Source organism: Oreochromis aureus, linkage group 15, assembly GCF_013358895.1.
Source record: "Oreochromis aureus strain Israel breed Guangdong linkage group 15, ZZ_aureus, whole genome shotgun sequence".
NCBI lineage: Eukaryota > Metazoa > Chordata > Actinopteri > Cichliformes > Cichlidae > Oreochromis > Oreochromis aureus.
This window is the reverse complement of record NC_052956.1, coordinates 860,311-876,497: the sequence shown is the minus strand read 5'-3', so window position 1 is coordinate 876,497 and position 16,187 is coordinate 860,311. Positions and strand designations below refer to the sequence as shown.

Sequence of the window (16,187 nt, the reverse complement as noted above, 5' to 3'; positions counted from 1 at the left end):
GCCGATCGAGGAACACACACCATCACGCACAAATGAGCTACAGTGAGATGTTCAGTCAATCCACTGACTCATATGTGTGGGTGGGATTATTAATGTATGGGACAAGGAGCTCACTGTGTGGAGTGTGTGTGTTATCATGCCAATTACACTACAGCACAATTAACTCTATTACTGTTTTTCACCGTTATCCAACAGCTGCATTCCTAAAGTAGAGAAGATGCTGATGTGCGATATGATGCATATATGTGCAACATAATGCTGTTTGGATATGCGCCTCTATACTTTTACAAATCTGTATAATTTTCTTTAATTCTCATTTCCAGAGTCCAGGATTCGACTCTACTGGAGCTGGAAATGTTCTGTACCCCTGGCAGTTCAAATTAATCCTTTTTATCTTATATTGGACCTTGGTGCAGCCCCGCAGTTCATCCAAATTATTTTAATCCAGCTTTGTTCTGGTTGGCTGCCCCTCCTAACCAGAAAATTTGATCTCTTTATAACATCATACAGAAGAAAGAGTTAAAAAAACAAACAAACCTTCGAAACATGTCTAAGGATTGCAGCAATTACCTGCACGTACACCAACTTCATTATTTGAAAATCTGGTCATATTTATTATAAGCATCCACCACTGTAATAGTATTTAACAGAAAAAAAACAAAGCAAAGGAGGCTCCCCATTAAAATCAGTTACTTTGAAAACAGAAAGGAGTGGATAAAAAAATGTCCTTACATTTCTCAGCAACTGTGAGATTTCATAGTCTGGCTGTAAGCAGCTGCAGCACTGTTCTAACACTCTTGCTAATTTGGCCCCTGGTGTGTTCAGTCCTTATTTAGTCTGAGCAAATTCAGAGGGCAAATACCAATCCTCTCTCTTTGGCATGAAGTTTCCTTTTACAAATATGACAGCATGCGATAGAGGATCAAAGTGTGTGCTTTATCAGGGATGCAGCTCGGCTCCGTCCTGTCAAGATGCTGAAGGTTGTCTACATTGTCAGCTTCTACACATGTGGTGCTTTATGCACTTCATGTTAAGGTAAAGTGTGCAAACGTACCCTGAGAAAGAGAGGAGTATGAACAAATATGCACAGCGTGCAGTACTGCTGCCCTGCACAGACACTAGCAAAGCCAGCAGTCTCTGTCACCAGGCAAAGCTGGGATGCAGCAGTCTGGGAGGGAGGGAGCGTGGGGGGAGGCATGGGAGGGGGCAGCAGAGTTGTGAGAGGCATGAAGGGGAGGGGGAGGAAAGAGCAAACAGGGCAAATAAAAAGGAGGACGAGAAACAGAAGAGGTGAGGAAAAGAGGAGAGGATACTGAGGCAAAGAGAATATTGTGCTGTAAAAGGTGTGGAGCACTGGACTGAATAAAGCCTAAGTAAGAGAGACAAATGAAGAGTCTGACACTGAAGTAAGCAGTGAAAGAAAGTGATGCATGAAGAGCTGACAGACAGAGAGGAGCAGAGCGAATGTGCGAGTGGTGCTGGTGGACAAACAGCCAGACCTGGCTTCATCGAAACAGCTGCCGCTCTCCCCAACGTTGCACCTCAGCTCGAAATTCCACAGGCAGCCCGGCCGTGAGGGGCTGGGGCCTGAGTCAGCGCTTTTTCCACAGAGCTGAGCCCTCTGCTAAAGCAGCCGGGGGACAACACAGTCCTGCAGCAGCCACGTTAGTTAAAGGTGCTGCACTCGAACCATCAACTGTGATTTCATTTGTTTTTTGATAAAATAACCAACGAAAAGCTTTTTAAACTGTAATTACTGCATCAAAATTACATTTTCAACTACTAATGCTGTAGTACCATTACATAAAATTAAATAATGCTGCAAACGATGCATCAAAGTGAAAGGTAGTGGAGACATAATAGTAAAAACTGGGGCTTGACAATATTTAAAATGATCAAGCTAACACCTGACACAGTGTTTACATCACTTGTCAGAGACTGCCTCCACATTATCCACGAAGCAGGGGATTTTACGACATCGAGTGGTGGCCATATCAAGAGCTACGCTGGGTTGTAACTAGAGATGGACCGATCCGATATTACGTATCGGTCCGATACTGAACTAAATTAATGGATCGGATATCGGAGAGAAATAAAAAATGTAATCCGAAGGATCGCAAAATCACCTCACAAAATGCGCTACTTGGCGTAACCCAGCTCGGCACAGTATGTGTCGCAGTATGTGTCACGTGATAGAGCGGCTGTTGTCTGCGAGACCTGTCGGCGGTCTGTTGGAGCATTTGGAGCCTCGCTACATGCTTCCTAACCGCGGCATTTCATCTCGGCGAAAACTATCCCAGAGAAGTAAAGCAAGTGTGTAAGTTCATCCCTGAATGTTTGCAGAGTATTTCCACGTTAAGCTTAACAACTGATATATGGAGCCACAGCTGGACTGGCCGTCGGAGTTCCACATTGAGGTGAAAAAGAAGCGATTTGTCCCGGACTCCAGCTAGAATTAAAAAAATAGACACAAAGCTGGAGTTATTCTGTCTTTGCTGCACAGTTGCATCTACTTCTCTCATTCACTCCCCCTTCCTCTCCTGTTATTACTTCAAACATGAAACTGATCAATGATCAGCTGATCGGCTTTTCTGCCGCAAGTCCCGTCTTTCTTGTTCCTCCTGCTGAGCCACAGCTGGTCCAATAACCAATAAATAACATCCCAATAACTGAAGAAAAAAAACACATCACATGCCTGAGTTTGGCTGCCGATCTGGTTGGAATGAATTCTTACTGGGACGCGTCTAATGCCGATATTACATTACATCCAAACTACGCAACAATAGGAAATATAAATTAGGAACATGTTCCCATTAGCAGAGCCAATGTGACAGCTAGTTCAAGCCTAGACAAGCAGGGGCTCTTGGCATCTGCCTATACCATCACAGATGAGATTTTAGGCCAAAATTGTCTGGCTCCTCGTCTGGATGTCAGAAAGATTCTGTACGAGGAGGAAAAAACTTGGGAGCAGGAGAAACCAAAGGGCCAGAGAAGATCATAAGCTGCAATTTTCTCCCATGTTTGTGAACTCGTAAGCAGTGACAAGGCTGCTGAGGTTAAACTAAGAGGTTTTGACCTGAGGTCTGAGGCGGTGGAGGGTCAGGCAGCTGGCACATCAGCGAGCTGACAGGAACATGTGGGTTTAAAAAACAACAACAACAAAAACAACAATGTTTTAGGGTACTTGTACCTCAGAGTTGAACTTTGTCCCTCTTGGAGAAATCTGACCTTGCTGAATACGTATCCCAGAGAACACCAACACCTTCCTTAAATACAACATAAATTATCCAACAGAGTGTACAAACAGTTTGAGTTGGACTGAGCAGATAATGCATTGAGGGCAAACTGTGTCTATGGCTGTTGTCCATCGACTTTACGGTGGTTAAACGTGACGTTTTCTCCAGACTTGGAACATTTCGCTTTCACATCAAAGGTCTATCGCAGCACAGAAGGAAGAAAAGAAATGGAGTGAGCAGTCTCGTTTGAGTGCACTGAACAACATCCGCAGTTAATGCAAGACGTTACCAAGAAGAGACTTTCAAAATCCTTCACACAAACACTCCGTGTGGTTTTAAGAATGAACTAGTCTTTGCAATGTGCCTCTCTAAGACCTTTTTTCCAATATCACTACAAAATGGTTTTCTGTTCCCTCAGTAAGGCCAGTGACACACAATTCCAGTTCAGTGAGTATGGGAAAAGACAAAACTATGCAAGCGAGCGCCTTCGCCAGCTGGCGATGGGACCGTTTCAGCTGAATGGACTGAAAGGGGGCGAGCTGTTTTCCCCAAATTCATCCTTTGACAACATTTAAATAAACAAAAAAAACAAAGATAAAGGGAACACACCATTGGTCAGTGTGTGGCGTTGATGAGTGTGTAACTGCTGTCCACTCAGTAAGTCCTCCTGTTTCTGCCTAATTGCTCCTCTGAGATTAAGAGTCATTACAGGAGACCAACTTTTTCCCCTCAGCATGCACAGAGTAACAATAAAGCATCGAGTCACACTGAAGTCTCAACAAACTCATCTCAGCTTCAAACTGGCAGCAATGACTTAAGAAAAAGACCTGAATGAGGTTATATGAGCACTATGTACCAAGTATAAGATGCGATTCCTAAAAAGATGGAAATTATGACTTATTTTGTGCTAATGCAAGAAAGGCTGCACTCCAGGTCCGACTGCAGCAGGAAAAGAAACATTATGACGAGACAAAAGCAGCCAAAAGCTGAGCAGCTTCATTTTCATTTAGTCTGCAAACACTGGCTGCAGTGATGGACAGACAGCTGAAAGGGGAGGTCAGCCACTGTGAGGGGAGGATTGGGTGGGGAACAGAAGAAAGGAAAAGATGTGAAAATGAGGAGAAATGAAGGTGGAGAAAAGTGGAAACAGGAGAGAGAAGGGCAGGGGGGGGGGTAGGCCATGTGCAGTCAGATCCCAGGGGTCCTGAGAGGCTGGCTAATAAGCTTCATGCCCGTCGTCTGGGAGGCACAGAAAGGAAGCCAAGCCTTCCCCTGCCACTTTCTGATGACACATCACAACTACGAACAGGCATTTCTCTGCCTACGAAGCCCCTAGACAGATTAACCAAGTGTTTTAAAGGCCAACTGTGAATATGCTGAAACTGTACAATTTCACATGTGTTACCCTGGTAAAGGTCCCCCAGAGTGGACTCCAAATAAAAACAAAAAGCCAGCTTTGCTTAATCTAACCAAATTCAGGATCAATATTTAGTAGACAGAACAGGACATCTTGGACATCCTGCGCATACCACAGACCCCTCTACACGTGCTGGCATTTGTGATCATGGGTGTGAAAAAGCGACAGAAACACTAAGAGAGCTAATGAGAGTGAGCAAACAGGCATGTGATGTCGGTGTGGAAAAGGACTTCAGCAGAAAGGAAATAAACAGCGTGACCTTGCTGCGCCCAAAACGACACCAAAACGCTGGACACGGTGAGCCACAGAGTACACAATGACACAATGCGATACAGATGTCCCCGCTTCCTCGGATGACATCATGTTCTCACTGGGTCCGGAGCACCTCACCGAGTTGTTGTGGTTCCTTCCTGTTCACTGTGCCCGCCAAAGCCACAGCCAGACAGGAAACGGCAGAACAGCTGTAGCGGTTACGAGGATGTGCTGATCGAGGCCAAACACGATTTTAATATCTGACACAAATACTGACATTTGATACACAGATTAGGGAATCTTGTGCACACTTGAGTTCTAAAATGCATTTGCTCCACATCACTCCTGTTTGAGGGTGAAATATTTTCTCATCCAATTACAATGTATCTCAAATTCTTTTTCAGCAACCTTTTCTGTTACTTCGTTTATTGAATCCTCATAATGTCAAAGACACTAACCCAGATCGGGGTCTGCACACAATAAATCACTGCTCTGTCTTTACGATCCACCACGCAGGTGAGGTAAAAATAAAAATGTACATTTCCTGTGCGTGAATAAGGCCGGCTACTGTGGCACAGCTGGAACAGCTGCTTACAATAGCTGCTCTGTAGCAAGCTCCAGTGCTGAAAACTGCAATCCCTCAAATGGCCACCCAAGGCAGTCTCCAAAACCATAGTTTCCCGTGTTAAAACGCCACATTTAGCCCAAATACCCACTTTGCACACAAACTAGATTTTGTCTCAAAAGCTAATTTCCTGCTTCATGAAAACTGTACCGGGTAGGATTCTCGTTCCTGGATCACTGTGCTCGCTCTCATTTTGAGTAAGAATTGCTGCTAATCCAAGTCACTGAGGTTTGTCAACCAAGTTCATCCTAATGGAGACTGTGATTACTTCCCGATGTATTTCTACCAGCTCTGCACGGGTCTGTGAGGGGGCATGGTGACTGTACTGTTACTTATCATTTAATAAACAAACTGTGACTCGAGTAAATGAAGCCTCAGTTAACAGAATGTAGGGCAGAACAAATCCTGGCCTTGTTTATACCTCAGTAATAAGCTGATAACTCAGCACTCACTCCTCTTATCTATATATGGTCACTTCTGACTGAGGGGGGAAAAACCCCAGGATGAGTTGGCCTTTATGCTCGACTCCAACTCGACGCTGATCCTTAATGCGGAGGTTACAGTCTGAGCACGTTTGGTCCCGGCCTGCAGAGGTGGAAGGGACTGAGTGTATAAATGCAGAGGCTTAGAAAGTGTTGTGAACGTGGTTGTTTTTGGTGTGGTGGACAACTTTAAACTATGTGATCCAAAAATTCTTCTTTGGAAGCAGCATGATTTAAGTGGCAGCTCTTTCATTAATAACGGAAAAACAGGGAAGAACTCTGGTCTGTGCACTATGAGATAGCCTAGTTAGGCAAAAAAAAAACACCACAATAATAAGAGTGTGTGTGCGTGTATGTGTGCACGCCTCCACTGCGAGTAGTGTGTGAGGCATGCTGCCAATGAAAGCCTTGCAGGGTGGAGCACACATCAGCTGCAGCTGAACAGCTGGCCACTGCGGGCTAACATCGAGTCTGGACTGAGAAAAGGTCAGGAAGCCTCCCCCATGTTTGCCAACTGTGGCCTGGCAGTGCCGCCCACTCTCATTCAGCTGCCAGCCAACCCGGGGAGTGAGGCTGGTACTAAACACAAAGGAGGTGACGATGGGAGAAACTTTAAAAAAAAGATCGAGCACACGGTGAGATTGCAAAGATCACCATCATGGGTGCGTTGGTGCCTGCCTACGTAAGCCACGGATCAATGTGAAACTAAAGGAATTACATTCAAACTGATCGGTTATTCATCTCCTGCTTGTTCCATGAAAAAGACAGTAGGTGTAGCTCAGCTGCTGAGAAAGAAAAGGAGGAGGAGTGTTTTCTTCAAGTTAACTCTTAATCAGCTTAATCAGAAATATTTCAGTGTAATTAATTTAAAATAAGTGTGGGGGGAGTTCCTGGCTCAGACCAAATTTCAGCTTCAAGTGAATAAACACAAGCACAGGCCTGAGCTGCTAGACGCAGGAAATGCTGTGATATGCGAGGAGCCGAGATGCAGCGTACTTTCCCGTGTTCGGTTCCCGGTGACTGCAGGTCATGTTGGGGTCTCCATTTCAGGTGGAATGAGGTCACCCAACAAGACGAAAAGCAAACCCACTCCACGCGTTTGTCCTCTTCTCCGCTTCATAAACATTGTCGGGAAGAAAGGGGAACACTGCTGCACCTTTGTCACGGCTGTGCTGCATTAGCAAAAAGGCACGCAGGCGCAGTGACTTGACTACAAAGGGCAGCTGCGAAGGTGCAGCCTCTGTGTGCCGCACAAAGGCCGAGTGCTCACAGGCTGAGGAGCTCTTAGGTTTCACTGGGCCCATCTTGAACCATTTTTCTGCATGTAGGATAAAACCGTGTTTTAAGTACGTGTTAACACCATCTTGCTGTTCCAGTCTGTTTCCTATATAGACTCCTATTGGTCACGTGCACTTTGGCTCCTCTGCTGAAGTACAAATAAGGAGCTATAACAGCACTATGTCACTACTTTGGTTAGCATTTAGCTAATAAGTGTCCAAATCCTGAGAACTGCACTACATGTGCAGCAGGTGTGCTTTTTTCCTTTGACCCTGTGGTTTTCTGCCAAGAAGAAGAAAAAACATGGGAGTGGTGACGCTCACAAAACTTTTGAGGACAAGACGAGACTTGACCTCAGTTCTACCATACTTTTGTGTACAGCTATGCCACAGAGGTGTGGTTTGCTACCATGGACGCGCGTTATCACAGGGATAAAACCTTACACGCAGATTCCTTCAAATCTTTCCACTGAGAGGGAAGAACTATTGTCTGGACCGATTCACTGTTACACCGCTGGTTGTACTGATAAAGCTGAACTGAATCACTTTCACCTGTCCATCTTGTCCATAATAAAAGACCATCTGGGAGTCGGTTTATAATGGTTTTCTTCTTGGCCCTGAGCTCTTCACTGAATAAATCTTAAAAAATATATAGTTAAAGATGAAATGTGTCATTTATTGATGTGGTCACGCGGCAGCCCTTTGGATTTCATAAGGACGAACTGATTTAACACCAACGCAGTTCAAATATGGCAAATCATGTAGATGCAGCAATGATCTTAGACATTTAAACACCTACAGTTCAACTAGTCTGGCACGCTTCAAGCCCCAGTGCGAATGGTTACCGGCTGTGAGGAAATCATAATTGGCACAAAAACCACCAATGCGGTGACCAAAAACAAGTCACAACACGCCCGTGTGGCCAGACCAAGTCTTATTGTGGGAAACACTGAAACCTGAGCTGCTGAAATGTTTAGTGAAATTAACCAGCTATGAACTACATTTGTATGAAATATGACACAAATGTAAGAAATGTGATTATTTGCTGTCCAACTAGTCCGTCCAGCAGCAGGGTGTTTCTTCAGGTTCAGAAAAAGCCTTTGGGCAGTAACACTACAAATAAGCTGAACCTGTCAGTGCTCCAAATCTGAGCATTTTCCTGTTACTGTCTCAGACACAAAATGTCAAAACTAACATTTTAACTCCAAATTCACAAAAATAGTTACAGAAATTATTTTATTACAGCGCTAGACTCCTTTGGCTCTGGACAGCACATGATTGGGGAAATGTTATAGTTATTCTAGGCAGGAAAAAAATCCCCGAGTATCGTGCTACATCTTTAATTGTTTATATATCAGAGCTGTAGATAAGCACGACAGGCAGATAAGTGACACATCCTGGACATCTGTCTGGACAGGATTTCCCTAGCTGTTTACCACTGGGGCAAATTGGTTTGACCAAAGTCCACAATGTCTTCTGAAGTTACCCAGTGGCATATTTACAGTGCACGTCAGTCGTTTACATACAATTCATCATGGGCGCGAATAGCGTTGGATTTCATCTGATCCATGCAAGCTCAAATATACAAGTTCAGGAAGAGCCCGGGACCCACAAAGGCTCACCCGGGCCATGAACTGGAAACTGTCCACAGTGAAGCACGTTCCACATCACCGTGGACCAAGCGGGTCCCAACCAAGACAGAAGCCTCGGCTCCAAACTCACCTTCAAGCTCAACTGAAGTTTTCAGCTCTTTTTAGCTCAGATGTCTTCTGGGAAAAAAGAAAATGTCTTATGATCAAACGAGACGAGAGAGATGCTTGGACGACCACATGTGAGACCGCTGTACCTGCACTATGGTAGTACCACTATTCTGCTACACTGCATAACGTGGATGGAATCCAAATTTTTCAACTTCACCTCAACAGCTACACAGTGACATCTGGACAAAGTTGGGTGTTCCAACAGGACGGCGATTCCAAATAAACATCAAAACTAGTTTTAAAATGGACAAAGCACGCTACCATTAAGCTTCTGGAATGGCCTTGCCAAGCCCTCTGTCTCAACCGAATCAACCAAGTCCATGCTAGGAAATCAAGTGGTTTAAATGAACCAATCCAGCAAGAGTTGTGCCAGAAGATTGTTCACAACTCCAAATAATTCTTATTTATATACTTAGCCCGGGTGCACAACCAACCAGTGTCTGAAACCAGCCATTTTATCTGCTTTTTCCATCCCTTTAGCTGAATGGGTGCCGCTTGCAAACAGAAGGATGGGACTGCACGTGGGTAGATATTCTTTGCCAATGACGGAGCTGCATGAGAGAACCATGTAAGGTAATATCTTCTCTGAGTGACATCCTTCAGAGCCCAGAGTAGAAAAACTGCCTGGTCCACCACGGGAACTGTACGTGTGCGGCAGAGGATGAGAACAATCTTAAGAGCTCCTTTTAATGGATTTTGTTGAAAGGCCCTTTTTAATTAGAACTTTACAATTAAGGCACATTTCTATTCTGGAAAGGACACCTTAGCTTTGTTTTAGCAGCCATTTCAACTTACATTATTAAACATGGAGGATTCAATATCAATGCCTTTGGAGTGGTAAATAACAAGCAGCAACACGAGACCTCCAGACAATTATGACAGCTTGAATACATCTGCATGTTGTCTGTTGTGTCTGCTAGAGCTCAGTTTCTAGTGTCAACACAGGGAAATGTCACGATGAAGTCACCACTTGGCACTCAAGCGCCTCTCCTTAAAGGCTTGGGCTCACTGGCATTGTTGCAAAGCCAACTTGATGCAGCACATCAGCTGAGAACTAGCAAAGGGGGGGGCAACAACTGATTGTCCTAAAGGAAACAACATGTTTCAGCAGAGGCACAAAAGTACCTCGTTATCCTCATGCAGACTCCCCCAAAAAACATGAACAATGGCCAAATCCAGCCACCTCCAGCCTGCACAACTCCATTTTTAGCACAGAATAGGTTGGCCAGATGGTGGCTGGTGGGGTAGACGAACTGAGCAGCCACAGCCAAAAGATTTAACACTTGTTTAACTGCCATCCTGTCTGTCTTTGACACAGTCACTCACTGACGGGCCAAACTGCTAGTCTGTCTGTAGAGGGGTTTTTGTATTTTTAGAAACATAGACAAAAAGATTCCTGCAGATATGACACACAAGCGCTTTCCTTCTAATACGTCTTCTCATTGCCTTTTGTTTTAATCTACATTTCTGCCTGTGAGGTCAATTATTTGCTCCTGCACTGCCACCCTTCTCTCAGGGCTGTAAAAGACAGCACAGGCCAGGCAGCCAGGCATGCTCCGGCAGCTAGCTGGGCCTCTGCCCTACATAACAAAAAAAAGGTGAGTCGTTCACATTCCTGCTTCATGCACAAACCAAACCCCAATGTCACTCATACACACACACACACACACACACACACACACACACACACACACACACACACACACCTTCTCTGCAAATGACTCTTGTTGGTGTGTGTGGTCTTCCTGCTCTTCTCCTTTTCTCTAACCTTGGGGAGTCTTAAAGTTACAAAACAGCCACAAACAGCACAAAAAACCCCCCTCCTCTCCTCTGTAGAAACGAATCAAACCATGGGCATGTGCAAGTGTTTTCTGTCTGATAGGACAACTCTACCCTTCACGTGCATACAAACCCAAGCAAACTGACATGCAAAGTAGCCGTGATGACAGAAAAGCCATCTACTTCGCATAAGAGTGCATTCCCACTGGAATAAATGGCAGCCTGCAGGGGAGAGAACATCTTTATTGGACCTGTCCCGGATGCATTTCAAATCTGAACAGGCCTGCTCACCATCCTCCTCACTACAGCTGATACATCCTCTTTTATCACTGTCAGCTTGGTATTTTACAGCATCTCTGTTTTTGGTAATAAACTGGCACCTTCTGTTTTAATGTCTAACCCTCCAACATGCTTTTGTTTTTTTTCCAAAACATATAAAACATTTAACTACAGGAGAATAAAGTGGCCTTGCTTACCCCCCCTTCTCTCTTTAGTTTTTAGGGAGAGCCAGTGTGTTAAGAGGAGGCCAAAGTGAGCCCTGCTGCTACTATAAAAGGAATGTGATGGGAGAAAGGGAGGGCCACTGCGCCAACAATATTATTAGCTTGATCATCTTACCAAAAAAAGAAAGGAAAAAAGGAGTAAATAAGAAGCATACATACCCCATTCCAAAAACTCCAGGACGTTTTTCTCCCTTCTGAGGGGGGAGATGTTGCACTCATCATAGAGGCACACCAGGATATCCAGCAGCGTCTCCACACTCAGGCACTGGCCATTAGACTGAGCCGGCCCGTCCAGGATCAGCTTCTCCAGCTTCTTCAAACGCACCTCTCCCGACATGTTTTATTCCTTACTGTTGGGTTTTTGTAGCAATGGTGATGGATGGGGTTGGACGAGCAAACAACTCCTCGGCCTGGAAGTCAGCGCAGAGGGGGGGGGGGCTTGAAAAGAAGTTCTCGCCACTGCACGTCTCAAAATATAATCAAACTTTTGCGCGTTGAGGCCAAGCCGGGGCTAAATAAGCGTTAAAATACGCCTAATCATGACCTCCCTCTCGAGAGCCAGTATCTTGAAGCTGGGTGAGACGTGCAGCACTTCCCCATTTTTTTAATACCTATCCCCCCCAACCACTCAAAGGGTGCATAAGAAAAGAAGTAAGCTAGTAACAGCCCCTGCCTGCCCCGGGCCGGCTGATTTTGTTGGAATCGCAGCGTTAGCAGACAGTTCTCTGCTCTCCTCTGGCGCTAAGACGAAATATATATATATATTTAAAATGACCAAGTCGAAGCCGTTCAAAACACCTCCCTGAGTTGAGACAAATATTTGGGATTCTCCATTCTTGCAGCAATCCAAAAAAATCCAAACCAGATCTGCAATGCTACAAAGCTCCAGCGCCCCTCCTCTGCTCCAGGAATGGAAGGGCGACAGAAGCTTAGCAGCCTGCTAGGTTAGCTATTCAGCTAACCAGGGAGCTAACGTTAACACTACTTTTCGCCGTTCCTTAATACCATAACTTCCCCCTTTTCCCGGGAGTTGACATGTAACACGCAGCGTTAACACGACTCAACTAAATGAAGTCGGTCTCTGACAATGTATATATATATATATATATTTATTTATTTTATCCAACTGCAAAATATCCCCGTTTTCACAACTCACTGCTGGAAGATATGTTCTTTAAATCCCATTCTTCGTCAACGTCTCTTTAGTTTCTTCACAGTTCAAAAGCGATGGTTCGCCAAGAGTTCCAACCAGCAGCCCTGTAAGTTAGCCGTCAAAGGAGAAAAAATGCGGCTCCCTTTTTCTCTTATGAAGGTTACAGAAAAGCTCGTTTCACGTCAGGGGGAAAGCTCTAGCCTCGCTTATTCCAAATACGGGACACAGCCTAAATTCCCCCCCGTCCTTCCCTTTGCACTGCCAGTCTCCCCCGCCGGTCGGTCGCTGCTTTGCCGTCTTTCCCCAGTCAGCTACCAGCGGCTCGATGCCAAGGGCTTTAAACTGAAAAGATCACCCACTATACACTGCTCTGGTGCGCCGCAGCACCGCGCTGCATTGTGGGAAAAGTGGCTTGGCTGGAAATTATGAATGGCTTACAAATAGCTCTCGACCTCGACTGTACGCGTCAGAAACGTAATTATGTGTTTTTAATACATACGTACCTTCTTTTTGTAACCACTGAAGATCCTTCTAGAAGTAAGTCTCTCCAGTCTACGACCAATCACCCGGAGTAATGTTTCTGGGCTGTTATTTGGGGAGTTATTTTGAAATTTTATTACATTACTTTAAGTAAAAAGTAAAAGAAAAATACCAATGATTACGTTGTTTGTAAGGTTTTTGTTGTTTTCTTTTTCTGTTTTCTTTGGAAGTTATACTTCTACCACCATGTTTGCTATTGTGGATATCTCGCGGAGGCTTCTATTTAAATATTTCAGTCTCGTCTTACCAGTTTGATTTCTCATACAGCGTCTCTGAACACGTTTCGACGCTGTTAAAAAAAAAAAGGTTATCAGTCTGTGATGTTAGGTAACGCGTTTACAGTTTCCAACTTCCACGCATGCCCGTTATTCCGCCATGTTTCCCGTATTTCGAGATGTCCTCTACAGCTCGCGGCCTATCTACCAGTGTTCTAACGTCTCTGGCTGCTGCTGCAGGCAAAATCCCAGATCATCATCATGGCGCCCGTCACAGCATCTGCTGTGCGAATGGGAGAGGCGGGGGGTGACGGTGGGGGTGTTGATGGGAGGGGGTGTTGTCAATATTGTGAATGGGAACTGCGGGCTGGTGCTGGTGGCGTCTTTTTCTTCACGCAGGAGTAACAATGACTGCTGTCCCTTTAACCGCAAACAGCAATTACACGAGATACAGTCCAGCCTGAGTCAATGCAACTGTACCGAGACCAGCTAGCTGTGACAGTGAGCCACCTCACACAGCCACATGCATCAAATATGACATTCAGACTCGCCATAAACCATTATGCAATCTACCAAATGTGTCTTGCTTTTGCATTCATAGTCACACCTTACATGTCCTGACACAAAAAGGGTCTGTGTGGCATGCTCTTGCTCCCTATTTGCATATAAACAGTGCATGGGGTTTCATGTAGTTCAGAGTCTGAACTGATCATTCCTTGTTTAGAAATGATCCCTTTGTAGTGCTTATCACTGCTCAAAGTGCACCCAGTAATCAATAACGGCCTCGGTGGCTGAATCTTTGGGGGAAGGGAGGAGAAGGGAGGAGAAGGGAGGAGAAGGTGTTTTGGGCCACACACACCAACAAAGGGCAGCATAAAACTTCCATACTTAAGAAAATAAATAATTCAGGGCCCCCTGACTGTAGAAGAAAGACACAAAATGTGATGAAGTAAGCGCACAACAACATACCATATAAGACGCAGTCACCTGTTTAAAGGGAAATCAACTCTGAGGTCATATTCTTGTATACAACACTTAAACGTGCCCTCTTTTCACTTGTACTGAACAGGTTTGAATACAATTTTCATTGTTTGAAAGCACAATGTCAATAAAGATTCTGATTTTGAACAGTAGCAATGCAGTTTTAGTATACGTCTGAGTGCTTTGGTTATTAGATATAACACAATTCCTTGCAAAAACATACAAGTGTTGTTGCTATATTTCCAACACATTTGATGTGTTTGATTGTCTTTGTCAGCCTGCACAGAGACTGCTGTGCCTTTGATTGAGTTTTCATTGTTGATTGTTTGGAGATGTTTATCACCCTTGTTGGATTGAACAGTTAACCAAGCTCATCAGAGAGCCAATCATCAGTCTGTTACTCTGCACAGCTATGCACTCTTGGCCCAGTTTGGCTGTGAAAGGGAGTAGTACACACCACTGCATGAAACATTAAGCTTTCTGGCAATTTCCCACATGTAATAACCTTCACTTCCAGCAGGAGTGATGGTTGCTGAAAACGGGTCTCGTGTGCCCGTGTGGATATTAAATTCAAATGTGGATCATGTGTGATTAAAGATTTTGTTCTGCTTTCATTTACAAGATCTGTGATCAGTACATTTCATGTTGAACACGTCGTTTTTATCCTTTTATCAATGCATGTTCAATCTTCACAAGTACATTTTATCAGTAAAGCACAGTTAATACACACCACTAAATGCTTCAGAACAGAGTGCAGCTCGACCATAAAAATGAACTGATGTGTGGTGAGAAAGCAGAAATAATGTGGTGTGTACTGAGATAATCCTGTCACATGTCACTCTGAGCTCTTCACAGAATCTTTTTGCCAAACTCAGTGAAACAAAGCGCCTTCAGCCTCTGTGCATTCACTGCATATACTGAGGTGTAATTGTATTACAATTACATTACAATTACAGGGGCGATCGTGGCTCAAGAGCTGGCAGTTCGTCTTATAATTGGAAGGTTGCCGGTTCGAGCCCCGGCTTGGACAGTTTCGGTCGTTGTGTCCTTAGGCAAGACACTTCACCCGTTGCCTACTGGTGGCGCCAGTGTCCGGCAGCCTCGCCTCTGTCAGTGCGCCCCAGGGCAGCTGTGGCTACAATGTAGCTGCCATCACCAGTGTGTGAATGTGTGGATGACTGAATGTAGTGTAAAGCGCTTTGGGGTCCTTAGGGACTAAGTAAAGTGCTATACAAATGCAGGCCATTTACCATTTAGAATAATTTAACGTGGAAGGATTGTTATTATTTCACTTTCCAAAATTGTCATTCCCTGCACTGGTAGTTTAAAATGTGAACTATCTGATGAACAGGATCTAATCAGACAATAATAGCCTGATACGACACTCATTCCTCAATAATATCGTAAAAACGTGTTCAGTAGGTGAATTATGTTCATGTAAACCCATATGGAAAAGATATATATAAATCTTATAAAGTTTGTATCTGTCTTGTGTGAAACTTGTATGAAAAGCATACAAGAGTGAAAACAGATATAAGATCCCTTGAAAAATTATATAAATGAAACTCGTATGTTTTGGATACTTACTAAAACAATTTATGAAAGTAATGAGAAAGTGGCCACTTTCATGAGTAAATCATATAAGCCTTATATGATTCACTATATGAAGTAGGCCACATCTTATGCAAGTCTTTTATAAGTTTTTTCTATTTCTTTTCCATATGGGAAACGTCTATAGATAGTTTTAAATGCTTAAATTAAACGTATGCTTCTGTTCTTCAGCAGACTTGATTACATCAGAGTTTGTGTGACATGGGTCTTGAAAGTTTGTAGAAATATGAAATCCTTCCTGGAGCAAAGAACTGGTCGACACTCGGACTCCTTCAAATATGTCCTCGTGTCAATCGGGTGTCATTTTGCTGTGAAAGAATTAATATCATGTAAAACAGTTTGTCACAGCAGTGATG

General features: G+C 44.2%; 1 protein-coding gene across 3 annotated transcripts in view; it reads right to left on the bottom strand.

Annotated features, from left to right (window-relative positions):
- Window positions 1-12,806, bottom strand: part of cdc42bpab (CDC42 binding protein kinase alpha (DMPK-like) b) — a 68,010-nt gene extending 55,204 nt beyond the window's left edge. For 2 of the 3 annotated variants that reach the window (XM_039598776.1, XM_039598777.1), the window contains exon 1: window positions 11,491-12,806. In XM_039598776.1, coding sequence (XP_039454710.1) covers window positions 11,491-11,668 — 178 coding nt within the window. In that variant the 5' untranslated portion in view covers window positions 11,669-12,806. The remainder of the gene's footprint in view (window positions 1-11,490) is intronic. The other variant, XM_039598774.1, reaches the window with a different exon arrangement.
- Window positions 12,807-16,187: the final 3,381 nt, after the last annotated feature.